Genomic DNA, 18682 nt, shown 5'->3' on the forward strand with positions numbered 1-18682 from the left:
CAAGGCTGAGGTCACCATTATCTTCGCGTTATCGCCGGAGGAAGGCTTTAAGGAAGACTTTCACACGTTTCTGGAATGATTTGTTACCAGGACACAATTCTTTTGAAATCTTTAGAACTGCGTCTTTAAAAGCTTCGTTCCACACATTTTAAGTGCGTATTAATGGACTAGAGCAGGCACTTGATTCCCTGTTTATAGAACTGAAGAGAACAGAATCTGGGCTGAAGCTTCTTAAAGGGAGCTGCTTGTTGTGTTCTTAGCTGGGAGGGGCCACAGGAAGTGAAGCGAGCGAGACCCAAAGGTTCCTTCTCCTGGTTAATCATCAATGGCTGGCCAGCCAGGAGGGCCATTTCTCTCGTAGGGAGCCCAAGTCTGACCCTGCCTGCCCTGACCACTTGACCTCAGGTCCTAGGAGCCGAAGGGAAATATCCCTGTATCTTTAGCCTACCATTAAATCCCTTGTCAGGGCAACCCTTCAGTTCTAAGAAGTTCTGGATGCACAAACCCTACACGAGGCACAGGGGAGCAGGGCTGGCCCCAGGTGGATCATGCTGGGTTCATCTGGGGATCTGGCTCTCCGAGAAGCCTGTGGGCGCCTCATAAACAAGCCTGCTCAGTCTATCAGGCAGCTCCGGGGCCTCTGCAGAGCCAGGGATTGTGGGATCCACAAAAACTTTCTTTGCCCTGGTTCCGGGTGGGGAGCAAGAAACACCAGGGTCTAGAGTCACGGGAACTCATTCCCTGGGATAGAAAGCAGGCTTCTGAGATGGCAAGAGAATTTAAGGGGACACAAAGTTCTGGGGCTCTGAGCCCACAGTTCTTTTCTAGGACAATATACCTCAGAAAGCCTGGGTCCCCCATCCCAGGAAAGGGGTAATGCCTTAGGCAGGCAGTGGAAAGCCAGCTGCTGCCTGGGAAGCAGCTGGGCTGGGCTAGACTGAGGCGGAGGCAAGAGTGGCACTGGGTGAGATTACTGGGGAGCAAGGGAGGGACCCAAACCCCAGCAAGTGCACTGAGACGCCTCAGGGAGTTTTTAAAGCAGCTCCCTCGTGTGAGATGGGTAGACTAGACCGTTCATAGGACCGATACATCTCTTACTTCTCCTTTCAAGTGAAAATGGATGTTCTAAACTCCCAAAGAAAGCCGTTTGGGTCCCCAAACTGATCTTGAAACATCAGTGTTTCATGGGTTGCCAGAATATCCTCTCAGGACACCATATCCCGATATATTGTAACCATATCCGTATTGTTTCAGAGACTGGACGGAATCCTGAGTTGCAGACGGGTGGGAGTCAGAACTTACTAGCTGAGGCTCATTTTAGAAACGAACTGGAGGCCAGGCCGGCAGAGCTCAGAGACCCCGGAGCTAGTGACTGAAAAGGCGGGATGGGAACTCAGAGCACTGGTTGACCCACTACACCCGGCTGAGGGGTCAGTGAGCATCACCTGCAAACCTGTGGAATGTTTTGCTTCTGAGCACTGGGGGCAGCTTGAGGGCTTCCTTGTCCCAGGAGAGCTTAGTGTGCTTACCATTCCTAGGTGGCCTTACCCTCCCTCTCCCGGGCAGATCTAAAGCTTGACCTACTGGACAACACATTAGGATTCAGTGAGGAATAAAACTTTTCTGGGGAAAGTGAGGAAGCAGAAGAAAACAGAAGAGGGCTGGGGGAGTAAAAGCATGGGACCAAGTCTTCCCTTTGTCTTAAATCCGGCCAAGAGGATTTTCCAGGAGACTAGGCAACATCGCCACCTGGTGGCCATTGAGGGCGCATGCTTTAGAAAGGAGTAGAAATGCTGCGCCAGGGCTCCCCTTCTGATGCAAAACCCACCGTGCCCACCCTTCCCTCACCCCTTCCGGGGGGGGGGGTACACTGGCATTTGGCACAGCGGGGCACCTGTTTAGGCAGCAGGAAGCTACACTGCCTGTGAACTCCAGGCCAAGTGGGCACCCTTCACTCGGCATTAGCTGACAGTGTCTAGAAGGTTTGGGCTGACCAGCAAGATGGAAGCCATGCGTGCTGATCCACATGAAGGCAGGTGGGGTCTTTTAGGCTCCAAGACCTTCGAGAAGACATGGCCTTTCAAGGCCTTCAAGGCTGTGAAGAAGCCTCACAGCCAGCCTTGTTTGTAGTCATCAGTCACCTGCTACTCCAGGTACTGAGGACTCGGCAGAGGTGGGGGCCTCCTACTGTCTATAAAGGCGACACTCCTTTCCCAAACTAATCCAGTCATCTGCCTTTGTAAGAGCTTCTCAGTCAATGGCGGGGGGAGGTGGGGGGGTGGGGAGCTTCTCAGTAAAAAAAAAAAAAAAAAGAAAAAGAAAAAGGAAAAGCCAACTTCTGCTGCTCAGTCATCAGATGAACAGGGCGAGTGTTTTTAAAAGTAGTCATGGAGGCTATTATCTTATTGATCAAAGTCCAGCCATTTGCCAAGGTATATACACATTTTATTTAAAAAAGTTTACAGTTTTCATTATACACAACTATTAAGAGGTTATAGTCAGAGGCGGCATTTGTCCTGTTGACAGAAGTGCCCGCTAGATCATCACAATGCAAGGAAAAAGGTGGAAGGGAGGAGATAGGGCAAGGAAAAAAATAAGCGAGAAAAAGCTTAGATTTCAATTAAGGGCTGGTAAGTCCCTTTTATCTCTTCAAGTATCACACAATATGTACCAAATACAATCAGTAAATAATGGCCATTTCTTCCCAAGCCCACAGCCAAGACAGTATTTGCTGAATGGAGTCCTGGCCCCTCCTCAGGTTGCGTGGAGAACCTGAACAGCCGAGGGCCGCTAACTCCCCCTCCCCAAGGGGCCTCCACGCCAATCCCTGACGGAACCACCAAGGTGTTCAGTGGCCAGAGAAAATAGGAACATGGATTCAGAAGTCCAGAGAAATGCGGGTCTTTGCGCCCAATCAGAAAGGATTTGATTTTAGTCAAGGCGGCTATGAACCCAGTTAGGAAGTTGATGAAATAAAAAAGAACTCTTGCTAACTTTTGTTAATGGCTTTCACTCTTCTAATTGAGTCCCTAGAACATAGAAGGGCCGTCTGCCATTCAAAATCAAACACCAGTTCCCAGAAAGCTGGGGTCTAGAAACTTCACCCATGAAGGCTAGCAGAGGACCTGTCTTTCATGATTCTCAGCCATCCTAACAGGAGGCCTAATAAAAAGCAAGTGTCAGGCCAAGGCCGACCAGGGCTTGAGAGAGCATTTCCAGGGAAAATAATTCCTTCGAGGGGAGACACTCCTCAGCAGCCTAGATCAGCCAGTTGGCAATGAGAACGGCTTCTCAAGTGGAAGAACAATGTTAGGTACTGGAGACAGATACGGCAACTTCTGGTAACGACCTCACTAGTATAAAATGCTGGTTGAAACCGCACAGGAACCTCAGGGAGGGCGAGAAGGTTGAAAACACACGAGCAAACCGCCAGCATCTAGCCTGGCTACCACTGAATGCAACCCACCAGGCCCCCGCGCTGGGGCTGCAGGACGGCAGCGGTCACGTGCTGCGGGCTGCGGCCACCTCGCTCGTCGCTTTTGGCGCGAGCTTGAGCTCGGCCATTTGAACAGGGGCAAAGGATGGCTTGCGCTGGTCAAACCACAAGGTAAGACTTCAAAATGAACCATGGGTACGCTGAGAAAGGGAGGGAACCTGCCAGAAGCAACTCCGACCTACGACCACCACCTTTAAAAGCAATAATGTTCAGCCTTTCTGAGGGGCTCTGGGTGCTTTTCTGAGCATTAATGATGGGAAACCTGGAAAAGCTTTTGGTGCCGTGACACCCCCTGCCTTACTGCATCTCATCTATTACTGGGGGCCCAGAGTCCTCTGATTCACAGCCAGGCCGCCTTCTAGCTCCCGCTGTACCTAGAAGCATGGTCTCCGCCTCCAGCCTCCCTCTCCCAGGTACAGGAAGGGACAAAAGTTAGCATAGAAAGGGATTCTGTCCGACTTATCAAAAACCGGTTTCTCAGAGGAGAGGGAAAGCCCCACACAGAGCCCAAAACATGCACGGGACCAAGGTGAGCGCCCAGAAAGGACAGGTTTGCACAGAATGAGAGGGTACAGCGTGATTTGGGTAGCAATTCCAGGAGCCTCCTTGTGCTAACAGGGAGCCTCATCACATCTTCATCAGACAGACTTGGATGGACAAACACACACGCACACGTGCTACAGCCATGCGACACTCAGATCTGCTTCTTAAGCCCTGCAACCTCCCCAACACGTCTTCGTCTGAGAATTCCACACCACCAGGCTCCCAGTGCCATAGCGCTCCGTCGGCGGGGAGCTGTGATGTCTTTTTATTCGAGAAAAGCGGATCTAGTTGGGGAGCAGAGCTGTGGCTCACACACATTCCCCTAAACTTGGCTCTACTAGCTTGTTTTTTGTTTTTTTGACAAGATTAAAAGCAATTATTATCTGGACATTATTATTTTTTTTTGAAAGGTAATTAGAACACTATTGTTTATACAATATTGAAAAAATACAATTTTTTATTGTTTGAACTCAAATCACCACCCGGCACTTTAAAGCCTACCCTAAGTCGCACCTACAATTTAAACGGTTATAGCACAAGCAAGCTGCTAATTCAGCAGGTAAGCAGGTTAGTGCCAGCAGAGACCCTCCCTCCCCCAAAGTAATGAGAAGACAACGCGCTAGAAAAGAGTTAAAGCACACCATTCCATGTTAAATAGTTAACACTACCCCTCCAACAAGCCACAAATGCTAGATAGATAACTCAGTACGGTTAACTAACCACAGCCCTACATAACTGCACTTTAAAAAAAAATTCTCTTTTAAGGAAACCTTTTGCTTCATGCCCGTAATTAACATAAGTAAATTCTTTGTCTTTTATTTAGGAAAATAATCATGCTAAGAGCAAGTTGTACTTTATATAGCTTTTTAAAGGAAAGACTGATTGTGCTTTTTGAATAAAAAAAGATCGGGTATCTTCCAACCTCACGGACTCAAACCTTGTGAAATAGTTAGCACTTCTAAACTAAGACACACATCAGAAAGAAAAATCATCCCGGTGGGACACTCAAAAATTGTCTTGAGAAAGTTTTAGGATTGGCTAATTCTGCTATTGTCCTATTGGTTGTGGCAAAAAAGGGATACAGACTTGCTGTCTAAAGTTCTCCAAATTCAGCAGGCAACACTCCTGTTTGAAGAAAACCCTGCCGGCAACCTGGACCTATGGTTAGCTGAGTAAACATTTGATTAGCAGGCATTTTCAACTGTCTGATTTCCTCTTAACGCTTACAGGAGAGAACATTTTCCTCCTTCAAAACCTGTTCTACCACATCGCATTTCCGAATCTTCCCTCCTATCCAGTCACACTCTGAAAACAGCGGTTTGTTTTTTTCCCAGGCAGAGTCACTCTGGGTACAAGGACCTTTATTTGTTCCAATTATTACTCATTTTAAATTTAGAATGTGTGTTGGGTCTAAAATACCCATTTCCCACTCCCACGAGCAGATGATGACCAGGCTGCTGCCAAGAGCGGCAGCAGAAGAGAAAACAAACCCAAAACATGAACGAGAGCACCCAGGAGTCACAGCCACCAGACGGGTCTTCTTGCCGAGTCTAATGGTCCACTGAGTGGCTGCCCAAGGAGGAGGCCATCTCTTGGTGAAGATTAAATTTGCACCTTGTCTAAGCACGATTCACACACACACACACACACACACACCAAAAAAAAAAAAAAAAAAAAAAAAAAAGCCCCAACCACAACAACAACATAAAAACACCCACAACCACCCTCCAATTTAAAGCTCTCAGTCCAGGGTAGCAGTCCCAAAGTGGCCAACAGGATGGGGATGTGACTCTGCACGTGTTGGATGAGACGAAACAACTTCTCTTCTCCTCCTGTCCTGTCCTCTCAAAAAGGTATGGATTATAAGCTCTACCCCCAAGAAAAAGAATCAGGTTCAGAAAACACTTCCAAAAGGTTCTCCAAAGCAAAACACTTGCGGCTGCGGGGCCTGGTAGCGAGAAGGGCAGGAATCTACATATAAAAATGTACTTAAAATCCAGAGTCAAAAAATTGTTGTTAGGTTTCAATACTCCAATTAGCTCCCTGTTTCAAACTGTTACTCCGCGGAAACGGGGCCACCAAGGCTTCCCGGGAAGGAGCGGTTGGGGATCTGCCGTGGCGGCTCTAGGTGATCCCACAGCAGGTGCAGGCCTTCCTCCCCGCCCAGTTCCTCCCGACCGTTTTGAAAAAGCGCTATATTCTATCTTCACGTCCAAGAGCTGGTTGGTTTGGTTTGTTTCTTTGGGACCATCAATAAAAGAAGCCACTTTTTCCTGTTATTTTTACTCACGTCTATCTATCAGAGCGGCTGTTTCTTTCGACAGTTCAGTAGCACACAGGCTGACTTGGCCAAATGGACTTATGAATGCATGCATTCGGACCGCATATTGCTACCAAAATGGAATGTGGGGATATGCTATGCACCTCAGGTTGAGAAATGACCAGGAAATCAAGATCTAAAGGGTGATATATAATATATATATATCAATGCTATTATTCATAAAAACCTTGTTTAGTAATAAAAAAAATTGCTTTGTTTAAATATGAATATTATAGTCTGCTTCTCATGGTTAGGAAATAATAGTCTTTCTGAAAAGCAGGTGCTTTTTCTACTACAACTCCATATCCTGGGCCTCATCTTCCGAAAAGTCAGACATAGAACTCTCCGACGAGCTGTCACCGGTGCCCTCTTCCTGCTCTTTCAGTGCCTCCTCTGTCGCGTATTTCTGGATGTACTCTGCACAGAGGGTGGGGAGAAAGAAAACACAGGGGTGGTGAGCAGGCAGGCACGCGCTTCAGTGACCCCCAAGCTGGCAAAGTCCCAGGGAAGTTTGAGCTTTCCTTACCTGCCAGGGGGCGGGGGGGAAGAAAAGAGGCCAGTGACTACGGTCACTAAAAACTAAAGGGAAAATCCCTCGGAAGACGTCTTTGGAGTTCGTGCATTCTGCCCCCTTAGTAAGGGAGGCAAAGCAGAAACCTGACTTGCAGAAATCTGAATCTCCATCCTAGAACTCCCTTGGGCCATCACCTCCCAGGTGGATGTGTACAAGGCAGTCGGCCACCCTGGGTCTTGGCCGCAGGGCAAGGGAGAGCCGGCAGACGTCCGGGATGGTGTCGGTGTGAACCGGCCTCCGGTTCTGCTGCCGGGGCGCCCTCGTTCTTGCCTTGTTGGGGTGTCCACGTGCTTGCACTCCTCCGAACTTGCCGAACTGGGGAAACGTGAACCTCACGCTTTCTCTTTATCTCCGTGTTAATAAAACTATTCACCTCCCAGGTAGAACAGGACTAGGTATGATTCCATGGTAATTTATAAGGAAATCCCCCATCATTTTTAGACTTGCAGTTATATAATTATAGTCAGCCCAAATCTATTATTTTAAGAATAGATTTTAGTCTAAACAGATCCTGCCTGTCAGGTTTTTGAAGCAGCTGGTAAAACAGTCTCTCAATCTGCTCAGGAATGAGCTGCTATCTGGAGACACGGCTCACCCGAGTGACTTTATCATCTACTATTTACCTGAAGATTTATGCTGCTGTAGTCTCTAGGCTGAATCTGCTGGCTGAAAATTTTAAGAGCTGCTGAACAAGCAAACAAACTTGTTCCTAAAAACTCGAAGTGCACACTGTTTTTAAGTAAATAGCTCACACATGATACGAAGAGACAAGACAGAACCCTGTTCAGAATGCCAGCAGGAGAGAAACACATCCTCACGTCCTTATGCTTTGTTTTTCTTCCTACAGAGTTGCAGGGATGCAGCACGAGAGGAAGAGAAGGAAATCTGAATAATATAATGCAGGGGCCTAGCGAGGAGTATTTTTTTACATTTTTAAAGGGTTGTTTAAAAAGAAAAAAAAGAATGCGCGACGGAGACTCTATGTGGCCAAATCTGGCCCTATTTACAGAAAAAGTCTGCAGACTTCTGACTTAGAGCCCTACGAATTCCTCATAATGAAGCTTGATGTGGAGATGAGATTTCAAAAGCTCCTGACTAGGTAAGAACTTACCTTATCTTTTAGGCAGAGAGAACGGTTTACTAGTCTTAGAAATTTTATTTTTACCCTCTAGTGGGTCAGTTCCTTTGCTTCATTTGTAGAAAGAAGTGGCTGTACTTTGACATTGTCCACACTGTAACGTGATACTTATTAGCTCTCTTCAGTATATTCAAGGGAACAAATATGTTTTAAGTGCTTACTAGGTCAAGGCCTTTCAGGAGATAGAAAAATGGAAGAGCAAGGTCAGTGACGAGCAGGAGACAAAGACGCAGATAAAAGCAGTTTGCTGCCAAGTGCCATCGGAGAGAAGCCTGGAGGAAGGGGCTCCAGCCTCTGAGAGCCAGGAAGGCAGGCACGCGTGCGCTGACCCTTGAGGGAACCGTCAGCTGCGGCGAAGGAGACGCCATTCCAGGGGGGAAGCACAGGGGAGAAGGAAGTGGCTGGGATGGTAAAACGCAACACTGAGAACTACACTTGTAGCTGAAGCACATAAGGCAAAATGTACAGGTCTTGTAATAGGCCGTATGGTGGGTATACGGTTAAGTTACTCTGTTCCGTTTTTGTTTTTTTTGTAGGGTTGAAACTTCCCTGAAATAGGGTGTACTGTAATATGTATTGTAATAATAGATAGTTGGGTATCTGAAACTCATCCAATTTGATGGTCACATATTGATACATTTAGCAGTGCAGGCACAGATGTAGATCACACAGAGTGAGAGAGAGCCCTGAACAGCAGGCCAAGATGCCACGCAGTCAAGGTTTTAAGCAGAGAGTGCCCCGTCTTTAGACAGCTCCACTGGTGCCCGTCTGTCCTGCAGGCAGTTCATATTTACCTGATAAGAAAGCATCAACTGTATATGAATGCTGACTAATATCCACGGTAAGACAGGTTACATACCCTGACCTCTAAGGCTAGGCATGGAAATGTCTGGTAAGGCAGCCTGGGAGAGAGGCCACATCTAGGCACACTTTTGGAAACCGTCTATTTGGAGGGAATTATCTACAGCTCTGAAGGGTGAATTAGCTCCCCAAGTGGTGACTGAGGATGAGAGAGGGCTGAAGAACTGGATCTTAAGAGAATGACCATGTTTAGGAACATGGAATGAGAAAAGCTGTCAGGAAGGGAAGGGACAAAATACCAAAGCTGCAGAGAAGTCAGGATAATGGGTCTTAAGAAGGGTCCAAATGAGTAGGAAGAAATGAGTTCACAGATTATCAGTAGAGGAGGGAACACAAACTAGACCTCAGGGGTTTAGGGCAAGGGAGAGAGAACTTTGAAAAAGGCTTCTGAAACGGGGGTGCTTCTGATAGGCTAGGGGTGGAGGAAACCCAGGAGGAAGAGGAAGACCAACAGGCTGGGGGCCAGAGGAGTGAGTCTAAGCAATTAGGATAGTTCTTCTAGCCCTGATTTTCAGATTACGAAGGAAGACAAATGATAGCCAACACTGACATTTCAGCAAGCTAAAGTGCCCTAAAAGCTAGAGCTTGTCATTCTGAAATAAAAATGTAAATCAGGTTTCTTTTGTAACTGGAACTACAGCGGGTCTGTACTAAAACAGGAATGGTGCTAAAGTGCTGAGGCACAATGAATGTACGAACCATAGAAATCCGCTCCACACCGAGGTATCTGCGGGTTGCAGACACGGTTAAGTGATTCCTATGCCATAATTTTAATAGAGTCTCATAATAGAATTTTATCTGCTTGAAACGGACTGCTCTTTTTTCCTTGAAATACAGGTTTATTTGGCTTTACAGATACTCTGCTACATAAATTAGATTTTAATTTGCAAAATACTTGAGACTTAATTAATTGGTGTAGATTTATTTCTGTTTTATCTCAACAAAAGTACCAAACAATACCCGACAGAGATCAGAGCAGGAGGAGAAAACAAAGAAAAGGTAAGCTATTGTTCAAAAAACAGCCTCAAACGCACCTGTCTCATACCTACATGGTGTAGAGTGAAGGCCTATCTAGTCCAGGCTCTTATACACTGTTTCTACTGCCACCTCTTGCAGACGGACCTCACAGGGGACACACAATTGGCAGGAGGTGACATTCCGAACTGCTATACAGACAGGCAAGTCACGCTCAAAATTAGGTGATACCAAAGCCTGCCATCTGGTTAAAGAGCAGGCCTACTTTCATGGACTCTGAATTCCTTCCCTTTGGGGCGGAGGGGCGGGCGGGGGGACTTTATCTAGACTCTTCACTATGAAGGTTCTCAAGCACACGGTGAGGTAAAAACGAACACCAGAAAACCTCTGTGGAGTTTTAGAGGTTCTTTCGAAACTGTAAGTTCGTTTCCGTGAACGTCACGTCTTATTAGCAGGTAAGCTGTCTAACAAAGAGGAAGCGGGGTTTTACCTCCTGCAGGATGAGCAAGCTAGAGTACTGCCACTGGTACCTTTCTAACTCAAACAGCACATTTCAAGTTTTACTAGAAAACTGGGCCCTGGGGCCAGGTATCTGCAGCAGATAAGAAATGGGCCCAGATGTAAAGTCTCCAAAGTCAAAGAAAACTAGTACGGGGCCAAGAAAAGAAGCCAGTTGGGTCTTCTTAATTCAATATGTAACATGATACCAAAAAAAAAAACCAAAAAAAGTATAAGGATAAAGTTGGCGTTTCTCAACTTCCAGTTAACTGCTTTCCTAAGGGGCCAGGACGACACTGTCTGGAAACAAATGTGAGATTATGCCTTTCAGTTAATACTTAACTATCCAGTCCAACTTTCTAATTTTACAAGACAAGAGGAAGCAAATGAAGGCTGAAGTTCTTTTGCACGGGTATCCACAGGGATTTCTGGCAGCGCCCAACACGTGCCTCCTGCTTTCTCATCCTCCCTTCTGCTCTCTCTCTCCTCTTCCTCCTTGCTGGGACCTTCAGCCTCCCGAGGTGACCATGACCCTTGGAACTGTAGGGGCTAGTGAGCTCTGCTCCAGCCCCCAGACGGCAGTCTCTTTTTAGGCTTGTTTCAGTAACTAAGGGCTTTTCTTTTAATGATCAAAGCCCCAAAGACAGAACTTCTGTCTCCAGTCTTGGAGACCTTCTTACCTTTAATTTTCTGCCTTCCCTTCTTACCTTTAATTTTCTGCTTGTATTCTTCTGGTCGATGGAGGTACATGGCTGCAGCATCACCATTGAGAGGATCTATGGGGTTGGGATAGGCCAACAACTGGGGCAGGAAGGACTCAAATATATTGGTAAGATCTGAAAAAACAAACAGAAATATGTCACGCATAGAAAAAACAAGTTCTCCTAAATTTACTTGAATTCAGTAGTCAAAACTGCTTATCTTCCTAAATAACCGTATCGAAGTTTTCCATAAAAGTGTGCTCTGTTATACATATGACCTATAGCACATATTCCTTTCAATACCAATTGAAAAATTTTTAATTTTAATTGGAAGAATCAGAAAAAAGGTATACCTGATATTCGCTTTCAAAGGCAATTGTCCCAATTCTAATTCACTCCACATTTTAAACCAAGAATTCAGAAATAGTACATTTGTTTAATTAAAATGTGTGTCCCCATACTCAACATTCTTACAAAATGAGTATCTCTTAATATCGCCTTTTTCTACAGCTTTGAAAACCCCCGCTCTGAAAAGTATTCAAGCACCAGATCTTACAAAGAATTTTATATGCCTTGACGTTTAATTCAATTCTCATCAGCTTTAATGGACATAAATACAACCAGGTTGTTTTTTTTTTTTATAACCAGTTTTTCAATTATTCTGGCTGATGAAGGCAGGAACCTACATAGACCACTTAAAATCATAGATAATTGTAAGACAGAGAAATATCAATTTATTGAATTTATTAACAATCATTTTAGTAAACATTTATTGACTCCCGTCTTGCCACATGCAGCACAAAGTAGTGGGTATACACATGACATTTACACACACAGCAAAGTCAACAAGAGCCCTGCAGTCACACAGTATTTTATAAAGGGAACAGGCCTTGTAAACCTGTGAAATAAACTACACGTTCCCGCCACTTCGGTGATGCTATGACTCCAGTCCATTTGCTCCTCAGTTCACAGACCGTGAAGTGTGTATCTTAGCGCTTCCAGCTCTCTGCCCTGCGCAGTTACTGTACCACGTTTGGTAGAGAAATTTCTCTTTCTGGAGGGAATGCTAAAGTATAGCATAAAAACTACTCTTTCATTTATTCTGCTCTTTTCATGTATTTTCTTTCCCTTCAGAGTGAGCACTCTTATGCAGTATTTTAAATGAGCGTTTGGTCAAAGCCAAATCACTTTAGATTAGTGGTTCTCAGCCAGCGATGATTTGGCGTCTGGAGAAAAATCTGGTTGTCACATCTGGATGGGGGAGGAGGACAGGTGGTGCCACCAGCACTCATGGACAGAGGCAGGGCTGCTGCTAAACATACTACAATGTACAGGACATCCCTTTACGACAAATAATTATCTGAGCCAAAATGTCAACAGTGCCGGGTTGCCTGGGTGGCTCAGTCAGTTAAGCGTCCAACTTCAGCTCAGGTCATGATCTGACGATTCGAGAGTTCAAGCCCCCTTTCGGGCTCTGTGCTGACAGCTTAGAGCCTGAAGCCTCCTTCAGATCTGTGTCTCCCTCTCTCTCTGCCCCTCCCCCACTTGCTCTCTTTCTCTCTCAAAAATAAACATAAAAAAAATATATATTTTTTTTAACGTCAACGGTGCTGAGGTTGAGAAATCCTGGTCTAGATAAAAGGGGCTGACAAACTTTTTCATAAAGGACCAAAGTAAATACTTCAGACTTTGGGGGCCACATTAAGTCTCTGTTGTAACTATTCAACACTTAGCTCTACCACTGTGGCTCAAGAGCAGCCACAGACAATAGGTAAACAAATGGGTGTGGCTGTGTTCCAATAAAACTTCATATACAAAAACCAGGCTGCCAATGTTTGTCATCCTCTGCTTTAGAAAACCCTATGAATAAGGGACAACTCTTCCTTGTCAGCGTAAGGCTTCCTAACAGAGTGAGCAGCTGGGAGAATAAGCTAGAGCCACACTATTTAACAGAACTTTCTACAATAATGAAAACGTTCTGTATCTGCGCTGTCCAATACGGTAGCTGCTAGCCACATGTGGCTGTTGAGGCACTGTGGCTGGTGGGACTGAAGAACTGAATTTTTATTTCATTCTAGTGAATTGAAATTTATAGAACTACACATGACTAGTAGACCCCACACTGGACAGTTCAGGTATCGATAGTGATGTCAAGGACAGTCCCAGGACAGTTAACACTGCTCCCGGGGAGCAGGTATTGACAGAGCACGTTCATCTTGAACCCCAAGTTATGGGGACTTGGTATTACTATATGGACTGGAGCTATGTCACCTTCAGTAGATTAACTTCCCAAAGAACAGCGTTATTATAAGATTCTCCGATACCAGGAAATGAGTGCAGAGATTCCTAGTCAAGAGAGCAAAACAGAAATAATCTTTCAAGGTAACCCCAATCACCTGCAATAAGGTTTTCCCTGTTGTCTTACTTACAATTTTTTTTTAAAAAGGAAGCAACAAAAAAAAAAAAAAAAAAAAAAAAAAAAAGGAAGCAACATCAACATAGTCAATAAACCAACTGAAAACTACTCAAAGCTCAAAGGCTGATAGAGAAATAGAGAAAAATAGAGAATAAAAAATAGAGGAAAATATTTACACTGTAATGATGGAAGGAAAAAGTCCCTAAAATGGCATTTGTCTAGAGCTGGAAGTATGTACAGTACATATAATAAAAGTATTTTAAAAAAATCATCTTAAGGCAATAGGCTTACGGCTTCTACTTTCACACTTCAAGTGACACTTTGCTTTTTTACCTTTAAAAACGGCATTTTCCTATAAACGTGTCCTTTCTACTTTTGCGTGTTTGAAATGTTTAAATAAAACACAAGTCTAAAAATTAAGGTAAATAAATTCTGCAGAAAAAACAAGGTGTGGAAGTTTTACAAACTGAACACGATCCCAGAGAAGAGTTGACAAGAGTTCCATCAACACTAATAATAGTAACAGGAACGGTAGCAGCCAGTGTGCTTACAAGCCAGGCCCTGGTAAACACTTCACATGTACACTCTTAGTTTCACTGCAGCCAAAGAGCTAATTACCATCTCCATTCTGCATATGGGGAAACTGCGGCACAAAGAGGTTATGCAACTTGTCCAAAGAGCGGATTTCAAACCTGGGCTTATCTACATGCTGCCTTTGTCGGCAGATGAAATGAATGCTAAATTTTCATGACGGCACGAGCTACCACATCTGGGCATTCAAACTGCATATCCTCAGAGATGGCCACCCCCTACCTCAAAGTGTTCCCTTCTCACAAGTTCAAGGCCAGTAGGATGATCTAAGCAGAGAATGTTAAGGCATTTCTGTGGCTGAACTGTCTGATACTTCACAGAAGCAACGTGCGTGTTTTCAAGTAGCTCAGTCACAGAAAAGCAGCCCACAGCTCTTCACAGATATCCGCATGTGGTGACCTGGGAGGTCTCCTGTCGCATCGTCATTGTAGGTGCTACTCAAAAAGGTTAGCAGCTGGAGTGCCTGGGTGGCTCAGCAGGTTGAGTGTCCGACTCTTGGTTTAGGCTCAGGTCACGGTCCCAGGGTCGTGGAATCGAGCCCCATGTTAGGCTCCACGCTGATCATGGAGCCTGCTGAAGATTCTCTCTCCCTGCCTCTCCCTTTGCCCCTCTCCCCTGCTCCCCCCATGCTCTTGCTTTAAAATTAAAAAAAAAAAGATTATATATATATATATATAATATAAAGATTAGCAGCTGAATATTCCTATCAACAACAAAAACCTTAAAAAAAAGTGTATTTTTATTCTCTTTAAGTAACTTCCAGAAGTGCTTTAGGACTTGAGAAATACGGCAGACAACATGTTTCATAACTAGGTGTTTCATGTGTTCCAGGAAGGGATTTTTATACCCCTTTCCCACTACTTTTAAGTTTCTCAAGCTACCAATAAGTGGCTCTGCCTAGGTATTTGTTCCCAACAAGTAAAAGAACCCTCAATTATTTGTTCTACCTTCCTGCGTTCTCCTGTCCTCCTGCATTAACACAGTTCTGATCCATTTTACAGATGTGCTGAGTCACGCCTGTAAAACAGAAGAGCAGAAAAGGAAAAGTACACAGTCCATTCCAGGCAAAGAGGGCAGATTGTAAAGACCAGGATGCTGTGGCTATGGGCATTTTAAAGTAGTAACACGACCCTGAAAGTGGCTGACAGAGTGATTACTATTGAGAGGGTCCTCCCCCACAAAACATCTCTACCAAATTGCAGATAAAAATTGTCTTTCAAGATAAATACTGGCAGAAAAGACCTAAACTACAAACCAAGAGTGAAATAAAGATACTCATCTTTGGAAAAATCCATCATAAAATGAATTATTTTCCCCTAGAATTTAATAATAATAATAATAATAATAATAATAATAAAAAATCAATAACAGTTCAAAGTCTTTTCAAAAAAAATTAATCTTGGGGCACCTGGGTGGCTCAGTCGGTTAAGCGGCCGACTTCGCCTCAGGTCATGATCTCTCGGTCCATGAGTTCGAGCCCCGTGTCGGGCCCTGTGCTGACAGCTCAGAGCCTGGAGCCTGTTTCAGGTTCTGTGTCTCCCTCTCTCTGACCCTCCCCTGTTCATGCTCTGTCTCTCCCTGTCTCAAAAATAAATAAAACGACGGGGCGCCTGGGTGGCGCAGTCGGTTAAGCGTCCGACTTCAGCCAGGTCACGATCTCACGGTCCGTGAGTTCGAGCCCCGCGTCGGGCTCTGGGCTGATGGCTCAGAGCCTGGAGCCTGTTTCCGATTCTGTGTCTCCCTCTCTCTCTGTCCCTCCCCCGTTCATGCTCTGTCTCTCTCTGTCCCAAAAATAAAATAAACGTTGAAAAAAAAAAATAAATAAAAAAAAAAAAATAAAACGTTAAAAAAAAAAAAAAAGAAAAAAAAATTCACTTTTTGAAAGGGAGAGAGCCAGACACAGGTTACACAGTATAGAGATTATAGTCAGCTAGCTCCATTATTGGCTGCCTTAACTTTTCAAGGAAATCCAAAGATCCCAGAGAAGTATTTTTTTTTTTTAAGTTTATTTAGAGAGCACATCAGTGAGCAGGGGAGGGGCAGAGGGAGAGGGAGAGAGAGAATCCTAAGCAGGCTCCACACTGTTAGCACAGAGCCCAATGTGGGGCTCGATCTCATGGACCAGGAGATCATGACCTGAGCCAGTATCAACAGTCAGATGCTTAACCCACTGAGCCACCTTGAAAAGTATGGTTTTTGATGAGCTTTGGACTAAATCAGCATTTATAAAAATGCAGTCCATTAAGACAGATTCTTCAGCCTGATCTTATTATTAGAACACTCGGTCCTCAGTTTAGGCACTTAAACTAGTAATTTATATTCATATTCAATTTTTAAAAACACTCAAATCATACTGATCTCTCATCAAAAGAAGCACCATTTACCCCCTTCGGTCCAGAGCAATGGTTCCTAGGTAAGTCTAGGTCCTGGCTGTTTGTCCATCAGAATTACCTGTGGAGTTTTTTCAAAACATGCATGCTGAGACCTCATACCTACCCCACGGACCCTGACTTAGGATAGGCTGGCATCCGTGTGTATGGAAATGCATAGCCAGGAAACACTACCTACACTATATACCCATATCCATAGAGAACAAATGGGAAGAGGGCCCTCTGCGTGTGGTTTCTCTGAAAATATTCAGGGCTCTCAGCTAAGTTGCTCAGGAGGCTCTAGTGGAACCACTCCCTGACCCCTTCAAGCATTCCTTCCTGCACACTGCTGTCACGGTCACTTCCTCCAGGTGGAGGTATTCTGAACTAACGGTCGGAGAAAGTGGATCCATTTTAGAGGGGCAAGAAAGGGCTGCTTTAGAGCAGAAGAGGCAGCGATGTGTACCACCTAACACACTGTGGACATCGGGTAGACTAGTAAATTCCATTAGACCAGACGCTCTCCAGCAAAATGGCAAACCACAGATGGAAAACCTACAAGACCACAAGCCTAATCTCGGGCCTTCCACTGACTTGTTCTTTGACCTCGGGCAGGTCTCTTCCTCTCTGCATCTCAGTTTCTTCATCTGCAAAAAGGGAAGTATAATACTGCAGTTCCTCACAAGGAAGAATTACACATCACTAAAAAGGACTGTAGAATAGGCTTCGTAGGGCATCAAAGGACTAGACTAAAATATTTATAAAAATATGCCACCTTCTTAGAGTAGAAATTTCAGCTACCTGTATCCCTCAAGGAATACATGTTAATTAAAATGAGTCACACGGGGGGGAAAAAAAGGCACCAATGGTTAAAGTAAAGCCACCCTACTCCAGGTGACTCACAAAAAGACAGTACATGACTTAGAAAACACAGGAGGGGATGAATCACATATCATGTTTTATTCTTGGCTGTTTACAAACCAGTGACCAAAAGTTATTTCTTCTTCCTCTATTTCCTCTGAACATTAAAATGAAAACTTTGGTCAAGCATGCTGCTATCTTCAGGTTAAAACCCTGTGGATGCCCAAAGCTTGATGTGGTCTGGCCCACCAGGAACTAGAATTGCCAGGCAGGCAGTTCCCCCAGAGACATTAACTTGCCTAATACTCATTTGTTTTTTAGCTGTAACACTCAAAATGCTGTAACTTAGAAAGCACCATGCATATACACGCACAGTCAAGACTAGGTGTCGAGAATCATCAAAGCCACTCCCCCTCTCCTCAAAGGCCACCTATCCCTCTCCCCCCTTTTGTAATCTACTCCTTGTCCCCCACATGCCCAAAGCCCTTTTAAAGACCTTTTAAGGCCAAATAACATACAGAAATAAAAATCTGCTCGGAAAGACATCATTCACTTGCACAGCAGTGTGAACTCTGAGGTGTTTGTAATTTTGGAAGTAGCTCCATATACGCTTACTCGGGGAAGCTCATCATCTTGCAATTTTAAAGAAACAAGTCTGTGCTGGTAACTACGAAATCTTTCTAATCAGCCCTTTATATTTCTGGTCTTATCAAACTTGATATGCCTGAAATTACTTCCCAGAAAACTTAATCTTTTTTTCCTGATACCTAAGTAGACTCTAACACCCTTGTCCCTAAGGCTGCAAACCCCCAGAAGGACTTTGGTTACGCCTTTTCCTCCTTTATTCCATGTACTACTCATGTATTCGGGCAGTTTTCCAGACTCGCTACCTGTCTAAAAACGGCTCTGGTTCTTCTGTTTTCCCTGGTGTGCAACTACACCAAGTCCATTGTTGCATTCCACCCCAGATCAGGGCAACCACCCTCCTCGGTGGCTTTCCAGGCTCCAAACTCTTGCCTCTGTAACCAAAGAAGCTTCCTTAAAACAATCACTCAGGTCATTTCCTATCAAGATCAAGTCCCTCTTGTTTTCCTTCCAAACTCTTCATATTCCAGAAGCATGCTATCCAAACAAACTTAGAGTTCATTGGTCCCCTCCCCTCTGATGGAGGACCTCTGGCTTCTCAAGTTGAAATTCACTGTGTTAACCACAACTCCTTACAGTATTTATCTGTCCCATAATTCAACAGGGAGCAGGGCTGAGAAGAGGAAAATAGAAGTTCCACTCACAATTAGAGGTAAAAATGTGGAGAAAAATCACAAATCGTTGATTCTAGTGG

General features: G+C 44.7%; 1 protein-coding gene across 9 annotated transcripts in view; it reads right to left on the minus strand.

The window, feature by feature from the left end:
* Positions 1-2423: 2423 nt before the first annotated feature.
* The window catches only part of UBE2H (ubiquitin conjugating enzyme E2 H), a 102756-nt gene continuing 86497 nt past the window's right edge, over positions 2424-18682 (minus strand). For 8 of the 9 annotated variants that reach the window (XM_060633149.3, XM_060633147.3, XM_060633141.3 and 5 more), the window contains 2 exons: positions 11113-11241; positions 2424-6776 (listed from right to left, as the gene is read on the minus strand). In XM_060633149.3, the coding sequence (XP_060489132.1) occupies positions 6652-6776; positions 11113-11241 (254 nt within the window). In that variant the 3' untranslated portion in view covers positions 2424-6651. The remainder of the gene's footprint in view (positions 6777-11112; positions 11242-18682) is intronic. The other variant, XM_060633146.3, reaches the window with a different exon arrangement.

The sequence above is a fragment of the Panthera onca genome, chromosome A2, assembly GCF_046562875.1.
Source record: "Panthera onca isolate mPanOnc1 chromosome A2, mPanOnc1 haplotype 2, whole genome shotgun sequence".
NCBI lineage: Eukaryota > Metazoa > Chordata > Mammalia > Carnivora > Felidae > Panthera > Panthera onca.